Here is a 9701-nt window from a genome sequence, read left to right as displayed (position 1 = left end):
GTGTGAATTAAATATATATTTTTAGAAACACTAAAAAGTATTTTTGTATTAAAAAGTATGCCTTTTATAAAATAAATAAATATTATTGACAAATTTAATTGATGACCATCACTCAAACTAGTCAGTGTGCACAAGTGGCATAAGAACCAATAAAAGTGAAAATAAATTAAATATATAAAAACACTATAAAATAAAATTGAACTGCTTTACAAATTAAAAAAAAAAAAGAATTCAACAATATAATTTTTTACGAAGATCTTCTTATATAAGATTGGGCCCTTAATAATTTTAAAAGAAAATTGATTTGAGTTTGAGATTGGGCCCATACATAAATATTTTATCTAACTAAATTATGTTTTAAAATATTATTTCTAACTAAATATTTTAGACAAAATAAAAGTCATTCTAAACAAATTATTTCGGTCAATACATTACAACAAAATACAGTAGATTAATTCATAACATAAAAATGAAATTCATTACTCAATTAAGTGATAAAACATCACTACGGCGTTGAAACTAATCAACGTCGAGTTATTATTCAAGCACTACAAACCGTTATCATTTCTTTTTCGCATGCCTTTTGCAAAACTCGTTCAACCTACCAAGCCCATCTACGAGACATGCTGGTTCTATGGAAAATGTTACCCGCAGCCAATTCTTCAATCCCAAAGCAACCCCTACAACATGACATTAATAAATGTATCAGATTGTACTCGTCCATGAATTTTGAATATCTTCAACTATGTCGTTCCTTTAGCCCAACCATCTTATAACTTATTACCTGGTAAGATCATGACAGATTCTTCTTTCGCCAGCTTCATACAAAAGTCCATATCATCAATTATGTCTTCCAGCATTGACACGTCAAGTTTCACCTATAAAAAACCGAAATTTTCATCACATAATCAAAACCTATAATCATGTCTTATATTTACCATTACAGACATGGAGCCTTCTGGTTTGGTAGGACAAGTTATGCAAGGAACATTCTTTAGAGAATCATAACAAATATTTGCACATTCTCTCAAGATATCAACAATTTTCAAAAAGAAATCCTCATTTGTCCTCTCCAAGATCTGAGGAATAGCTCCCTGTAATTAAAAATGTAATAAAAGATTAAGGTTGAAAACAAAACACATTTTTTCTTAAAAAGAAATGACAAAGCTAATATACCTGAATAAATGTTGCTGGATCAGAACAAATACCAAGGAAGTCAATAATAGAATCAATAATCTACAATATGGGAACAAATATAAATCTTATGAGAACTAAATAGCATTTTCTTTCAAGTGAAAATGAGAGAGATCGGATAAAAAGCGATAAAAACCCCGTGTTTTTTAAGAATGCCTTGAGGATCATTAGTGACCAGCCAACCTAACCGCCAACCGGGAACTAACCACCTCTTAGATATGGAGCCGACAGTAATCACAGGCGCAATTGAAGCAAAGTTTCCCATCGATATAAATGGGTTATTACCAAATACAAGATGATTGTAGACTTCATCTGCAATTATCAATATCCCCAACTTTCTTGCAGTTTCAGCAATCTATAACATATCAATGAACATACAAAGTCATTTTTATGCTGATTTTATATTTGCTATGACAAAATTCACAATAGTTTTGAAAACAATATCCTAATCTACTCAAATCAACCTAGATTATGACTAATATTAAAGTTGGATCAAATCAAGAGAACTTGCCCTGTTCAAGTGTTGATATGTGAAGACATTTCCACAAGGATTTCCAGGATTAATAATAACAATAGCAACAGTATTCTCATCTGCAATAGCTTCAACTGCATCAAGATCAACTTCCCAATCTTTCTCTGGCATAAGATCAAAGTGACGAACTTCAAGATGATCATGAGATGCACGGGCTTCATAATAGGGATACCCAGGTCTTGGAAACAAGATATTAGCATTTGGACGGGATGATAATACTGATAGTATAACTTCAATTGCTTGTGAACATCCAATCGTTAGAAAAACATCATCTGATGATAATTTATCTTTGAGATCTTTGGATAGATAACCAGCTATTGCCCTTTTATGAAAAGAAATACAAAAAAATTGTTAGATTAATTGATAGGATGAAATGGGTATTATTTTTAACGCACTTTCTAGCGAGAAGAATGCCGGCAGCGGGAGAATAGCCGTTGAATTTGGAAGACCGGAGAGCTGATTCGATGGCTTCAACTGCTACCGGAGTGGTTTGAAAGCAGGGGAAGGAAGAAGGATCTCCATGGCCAAGAGGAATCAAGGATCTGGAATCTGCAGGATTGATATTCGATTGGATATCTGTAAGAACGCTTCTTACGGTAACACAAGATCCCTTCTTCATGAAATCGTTCACCTTGAAACCCCATCGCTGCGGGGACGATTCCTCTGTAGATAAGATGTTCTTCATCTCTTGCTTTATCTTCCCCCACCGCCGCCGGCCGCCGCTTTCTTCAGATTTAAGGGAAGAATAGTAGTTAGTACTGAATGCCACCAAAATTAGGCTACTTAACTTTTTTTATTCTTTATCTAATTTGGGTCATACTTAAGGTCGTTTTTATCAAATAAACTTATATTAAATTGTGTTTCTAACTTGTCATAATTTAACTTTTTCATCTTATTTTAAAGTTTTTTTTAAACTAGTTACATATTGAAGACCTTGTAACTACTTAACTATTATAATTTAATGGTATTTGTTTTTATATATGTATCAATTTAAAAAATATATATTTAAAAACTAACTAACTAGAACATAATAATTTTTATTTTTATAAATAATATTTTAATAAGATCTGATATTTATCATAAATAAAAATAATAAATAATTTAAATACATTTAATTCTCAAGAAATAATAAAGTTAAAATTATTACAATAAGAAAACATTTAAAATTACTAGATATAATTAAGTGAAATATATTATATCTCTACTTTTTATTAACCCACTGCTATTTAAAAAAATAAATAAATTTATTATATTGGGCTTTTCAGTTCTCAAGGTGTTTTAAATTAATTATGTGAATTCAATTGATCCAATTAAGCCCAAAAATGAATAAATATATATAATGAATTTTAAAATGCGTGATATTTTTTTTTAATTAAGATATTATTAAATAAATATGAAATATATATTTGTTTTTTTTAATTTAAATATTTATTAATTTTTTTTATATAAAATATTGATAAAATATGAGTGTGAAGACTCTAATTAATGACTACTAGTCATTGGTTCTATTACTAAACCATGAATTTTCACTTATTATAATATTATAATCATTTAATTATAATAAAGTTATGCTTTATAAAATCAAAAATTAAATTATTATATTTTTTATTAATATTTTAAAATTATTAACTATTCTTAAAAATATTTTAAAATATAATAAATACTAATAATATTTATATATATTTAATATTAAATAAATTAATTAATTAATCCTACTATATTTTGACATATTTTAAATAGTTAATAAATATTTATTATTTTTATTTATATATTATAATTATATATTTTTATACTAAATATAATGTTTTTATTATTAACTAATAATTAATATTATTATTTATAAAATATATATATATATTATTAAATATAAAAGTTAAAATAAAATTTAAATACAAATTAATGTTACAGAAACAAAATAATAATTAAATATTTAAATTTTAAGAAAAAATATTATTTTTAATTAACCATGTTATTTTTAGAGTCAATGAAACATCATTTACTTGAAAATTCAATCCAAGAAAATAAAAAATAAATATATTATTAAATATAAAAGTTAAAATAAAAATTTTAATAAAAAAGTTAAAGAAACAAAATAATAATAAAATATTTAAATTTTAAGAAAAATAAAAACTATTTTTAATTAACCATGTTATTTATAGAGTTAATTAACCATGTTATCTAAGAATGTGTACAAATACAAAGGCTAAAGTTATTATAATATATCCATTAATTTTAACTATAATATAAAGAGTTAATAAAATAAATATTTATTTAGTGAATAAATAAATATTTATTTAGTGAATAAATAAATAAATAAAATAATAATTCTAATTATAATTTTTTTAAATTAACTAGGTGTTCAAACAAATTTGAAAACATATTTATATAAACTGTCTATCAAAATATTTTAAATGAAAATCAAATTTAAGGATTTTATTTTATTAAATAAAACTTTTTTCACTCTATACTATTTTAATTGAAAATTTCATTAGTAGATATATGTCAAATTCATAGATGAACTATATAGCTTTTTGAGAAATTAACAAATCATGCATGTCATGCAAATTGTTGAAAAATAAAATTACAAAATTAACTAATTTAATGATATAATTTTCACATTATTGAGCTTCAATTTATTGATAATAGATTGTTATAATAATAACTTAAAAAAGAAATCCAATTACCCAAAATCCACATACAAGTTGATGCATTACACTTATTATCAAAGTTCAAATCATATCCAAGAACTAAGGAAAAGATCTTTCATTGTTTTTTGGCATGTCTCTTACAGAACTCTTTCAATCTCTTAATACCTTCAATTAGAGATGCGGGTTCTACTGCGAAAGATATTCGTAACCAGTTCTTAAGTCCAACCGCAAATCCTATAATAATAATATTAAAAACATATCAAAATTTACTTAGTTTACGAGTTAAAATCGTCAAAAACATGTCTTAAATATTACCTGGTAAGATCACTACAGATTCTTCTTTTGCCAGTTTCGAACAAAAGTCCATGTCATCCAATATGTTTTCAAGTACTGACACGTCGAGTTTCACCTAAAGAACGAAAAAAGATTATTATTTTCATCACATAAACTAATAAATCATGTCTTATGATTTTAAAACTTTACCATTACAAACATGGAGCCTTCTGGTTTGCTGTGACAAGTGATGCTAGGAACATCCTTTAGAGAATCATAACAAACATCTGCTGCGTCTCTCAATGTATCAATAATTTTCGAAAAGAAATCATCATTTGTTGTCTCTAGGATCTTAGGAATAGCAGCCTGTTACAAAAATTATTAATCAACAATGTTAAATAACATGTTATTCCTTTTTAAAACATGTTCTATACGAAAGGAGAAAGCTTTAATTTTACACCTGAATAAATGTTGCTGGATTAGAACACATATTCATGAAATCAATAATATGACCAATGATCTGCAATATGAGATACAATATTCTTATAAGAAACTCATGAATAGCATTAATTTATTCATAGTAAAAGAGTGAAAGAGTGAAAACCCCGTGTTTCTTGAGAATGTCATGAGGATCGTTAAGCACAAGCCAACCTAATCGCCAACCGGGAACTAACCACCTCTTAGATATAGAGCCAACCGTAATCACTGGCGCGATCGAACTAAAGTTTCCCATCGGTATAAATGGATTATTACCAAATGCAAGATGATTGTAGACTTCATCAGCAATTACCATTATTCCCAACTTTCTTGCAGTCTCAGCAATCTATAATGTATCAAATTAATATATCAATTATCATTAAAAAAATGTTGTTATTTCATATTGATTATGATCCGGAAAAATTTACACTAATTGCTTCTATCAAAATAACGGTATAATCTAGAAAATAATTTGAATCGTGATCCACTTGTCAACAAAATTGAGGACCTCACATAAAATTTTGAAGTTTTTAAGTACTTTTTTCACATAATTAAGTTGATAAAACTACTTTCAAATTTGTCTATAGATCAATGAAAAGATCTTTGTTTCAAAAACATATTCGGAAATTATTTCAACTCCAGACCTATAGGTATTTTCTAACAAACTCAATATTTATATCAATTGAAATAAAAATTACACTATAATTTTAATTTGGATCATAAAAAAGTTATAAACAATGAGAAAAGTTCAATTAAATTGCAACTGATAAAGTGCTGATCAAATGAAGAAAAAATAATATGATCATATGCACTTGCCAAGGAAATTGAGAACCTTGACTTAGATCTCTGAGGTTTTTGAATACTTTTTTCACATAAGTTGATTAGAGTTCTTTCACATTTGCTTATATCAATGAAAGATCTACTAGCATGTTTCAAAAAAAACATATCTAAGAATTATTTCTAAACCTTAACCGATATCTATAATATCAATTGAAATAAAAAGAAAAAAAGAAAACTTGCCTTCTTCAAATGTTGATATGTGAAGATATTTCCACAAGGATTTCCAGGATTAATAATAACAATAGCAACAGTATTCTCATCTGCAATAGCTTCAACTGCATCAAGATCAACCTCCCAATCTTTCTCTGGTATAAGATCAAAATGACGAACTTCAAGATGATCATGAGATGCACGGGCTTCATAAAAAGGAAACCCAGGTCTTGGAAGCAAGATATTAGCATTTGGACGGGTTGATAATACCGATAACACAACTTCAATTGCTTGTGTACATCCAGTCGTTATATAAACATCATCAGCTGATAATTTATCATTCAGATTCTTCGATAAATGATCTGCTATTGCCCTACATGAACATAATTACACAAATTTGAAATCTGTAAGAAAATGGGAAAATGAAAATGCAGATTTAATCACACATTCTAGCCGGAAGAATGCCGGCGGCAGGAGCATAGCCGTTGAATTTGGATGAACGGAGAGCAGCTTCAACGGAATCTACTGCTACCGGAGTGGTTTGAAAACATGAGAAAGATGAAGGATCGCCATGGCCAAAGAGAATTATGGGTTTTGAATCTAATGGATTGAGATTTGATGTGATCTCTGCAAGAACGCTTCTTACGGTGACGCAAGCTGCCGTCTTTTTGACGTCATCCGCCGTGAAACCCCATCGCTGCGGTGACACTTCCTCGGTAGAAAAGCCGTTATTCATCTCTCACTCTCTGGCCGCCGCCTGTCAGTTGTTTTGATGTCAGGGTTTGGGGAAACAAATAATATAGATGATGATAATAATCCGAAATTAGAAATTCGGTGGTGGACTTTAAAAGAAAAAATATATATGATTTGGAAAAAAATATTAATTTTACAAATTAAGATTTATACTCTTAATATATAATAACCATATTTTTTGTTGGGCTTTAGAAGAAATATATCAATATATCATAGTTAGGAGAATTCTTTTCATATTAAGATATTTCATTCCAAAATAAATAAGAATATTAAATATTTATATAAATGGTTTATTATATTTTACTTGTTTAGGTTTCAATTATTTCAGTATTCCAAACTTGAAAAAAAGGAAAGAAATGTAACGGAAAACAACCAATACTATGGTTAGAATTGAAATAAATTAGGAAGGATTAGTTAAATATATAATTTTTAATTATTTTAATTAATATTTTTAATTGAATATTAAGCTTAATAATATTTCAAAAACTAATATAATAATATTTTTTTGTTAAATAATAAAAATATTTATCAACTATTTAAAACATGAAATATCATTAATTAATTTAAAATTAATTTAAATATAATAAATTGTTTGTAAAATTTACTTTATATTATACTAAGTTTTTTTTATAATAATCAATTATTTTTTTATTTATCATTATTAATTATTATTCTTTCTTAATAATATATATATTATATATATTGAAATATCAAAACTAAATTTATAATTAATTTATTTAACATTATATTTTGATAAATTTTAAATAATTGATCAAATTTTATTAATTTAATATATTATTGAACTGATATATAATTATATAATTATAAATAAATAAATTGATCAATTTTAACAAAAATATTATAATTTTAAATTTAATATCTTAATTTAATGAAATTTGCTTATACTTTTTATAATTTTACATTTTAATTAATTGAATATATATTTTTTAATTTAAATATATTTTTATTATATATTAAAATTCATAATATTTTAAAAAATAATATAATAATTATTAAATTATAAATAAAAATATTTATCAACTATTTAAAACATGTTAAAATATCATTAATTAATTTAAAATTTATTGAAATATAATTAATTGTTTTTAAAATTTACTTTATATTATACTATTTTATTTTAATAATAATTAACTATTATTTTATTTAACATTATTAATTATTATTTTTTCTTAATAAAATAATATATTTAAGATAATTAATTAGTTAAATATAATTGTAAGTACTCAAAATCTATCCTCTAATTTATAATATTAAATAATTATTTTTAATAAATAAAATTAAAATAATTATAATTAATTAATTTGTTAATTAATTAATGTAATTGTGAGTGAAGGTCAAAATATATATATTCAAGTATCAAAACTAAATTTATATTTAATTTATTTAACACTGTTTTGATAAATTTTAAATAATTGATCAAATTTTAGTAATTTAATATACTATTCAACTGATATATATTTATATAATTATAAATAAATAAATTGATCACTTTTATCAAAAATATTATAATTTTAGATTTTATATCTTAATTTAATAAAAACTGCTTATACATTTTATAATCTTACATTTTGATTAATTGTTTATATATAATTAATCATAAATTTAATATATTAAAAAAATATGTACATAAATACAAACATAATTATAAATACATAAATTGATCACTTTTATCAAAAATATTATAATTTTAAATTTAATATTTTAATTTAATAAAAGCTATTTTATTTTATAAGTAATGATATATACATTACTTTTATACAACACTTTATTATACAGTATATATCTCATCTGACAAGAAAGAAAAAATATATTTAAAAAAACTACCAAAAAAAAATTATTTTCTCTTTCTGGCCAAATGAGATAGATATCGTATAAAAGTTTTTATATTATATAAAGGTGCTGTATATATCATTACTCATTTTTTATAATCTTACATTTTTATTAATTATATAATTAAACATAAATTTAATATATTAAAAAAATATGTACGTCCATACAAACCATCCTAAAAATAGACATTGACTCAATAAATATTTTAAGAAATTAATATGGCCTCTTGTTATTAGTTTTAGGTCTTTTTTATTGTTTTTTTAAAAAATTCAACCAAAATTAATTTTTTAATTAATCACTTCTTAACAATCATATCACTCATTTCATTAACCAAAATACTAAAATACCATCTATTTTAATTTTTTTTATTTTATTCATATATATATATATATATATATCAATACTATTTAAGTCTTTTTACCAAAATTAATAATTATCTCCTTAAAATCATCACCCATCATTATTTTTTTCTCCTCTAGATTTTAAAAAAAAATCTCAATCCGAAAAAACCTTAAACCTTAGTTGAGAAAATGAATATCTACTCCACTTCTTTTTTAATTCAGCAAATTTATTAATTATTTTATTTTTTTTATTTAAATAGTTAATATGAGTATGCTTTAATTTTTTTGAAATGATTTTGTGACTTTAACTAATACTAGAAAGTTTACCGTGCAATGCACACAAATAAAAATATAAATAAAATAAATTAACTATCCATCTCATTCCAAATTTATCTACCCAAATAATCAACCTCTCATATGTGACCTAACACTTTCACTTCGGTCAAATTAATCATCTCCGACATCACCAATCTCTTTTATTCTTCACAATTGACATCTTATCTCGTTACCCATCATCTTCTCACATATTTTACAATAACAACTTGACTTTTTTACCCTCACTTTGAATAACTAACCATTTAGTTACACATTTATCCACACCCAAATCAATTTCTCATATTTTGTGATCTTACACAATTTCAT

The 9701-nt window shown here is 24.3% G+C and overlaps 2 protein-coding genes across 3 annotated transcripts; both read right to left on the bottom strand.

The window, feature by feature from the left end:
* Nucleotides 1-454: 454 nt before the first annotated feature.
* Nucleotides 455-2564, bottom strand: LOC124944776 (tyrosine aminotransferase-like). Of its 2 annotated transcripts, none has more exons than XM_047485119.1 (7): nt 2122-2564; nt 1706-2048; nt 1331-1549; nt 1177-1236; nt 939-1094; nt 785-878; nt 455-680 (listed from the first exon to the last, which is right to left on the bottom strand). In XM_047485119.1, exons 1-7 carry the CDS (start codon nt 2409-2411, stop codon nt 562-564), a joined length of 1281 nt encoding a protein of 426 aa, XP_047341075.1. In that variant the 5' UTR covers nt 2412-2564; the 3' UTR covers nt 455-561. The 2 variants fall into 2 exon arrangements, 1 of the variants encoding a protein (XP_047341075.1); XR_007099963.1 differs by having other exon boundaries at nt 575-680; nt 949-1094; nt 2122-2562.
* A 1925-nt stretch (nt 2565-4489) lies between these two features.
* On the bottom strand, nt 4490-6850 carry LOC124946252 (probable aminotransferase TAT2). The gene is made up of 7 exons (XM_047486818.1): nt 6561-6850; nt 6145-6487; nt 5252-5470; nt 5108-5167; nt 4858-5013; nt 4690-4783; nt 4490-4608 (listed from the first exon to the last, which is right to left on the bottom strand). Exons 1-7 carry the CDS (start codon nt 6848-6850, stop codon nt 4490-4492), a joined length of 1281 nt encoding a protein of 426 aa, XP_047342774.1.
* Nucleotides 6851-9701: the final 2851 nt, after the last annotated feature.

This window comes from Impatiens glandulifera, chromosome 7, assembly GCF_907164915.1.
Source record: "Impatiens glandulifera chromosome 7, dImpGla2.1, whole genome shotgun sequence".
Lineage (NCBI taxonomy): Eukaryota > Viridiplantae > Streptophyta > Magnoliopsida > Ericales > Balsaminaceae > Impatiens > Impatiens glandulifera.
This window is presented reverse-complemented; position numbering and strand designations above follow the sequence as displayed.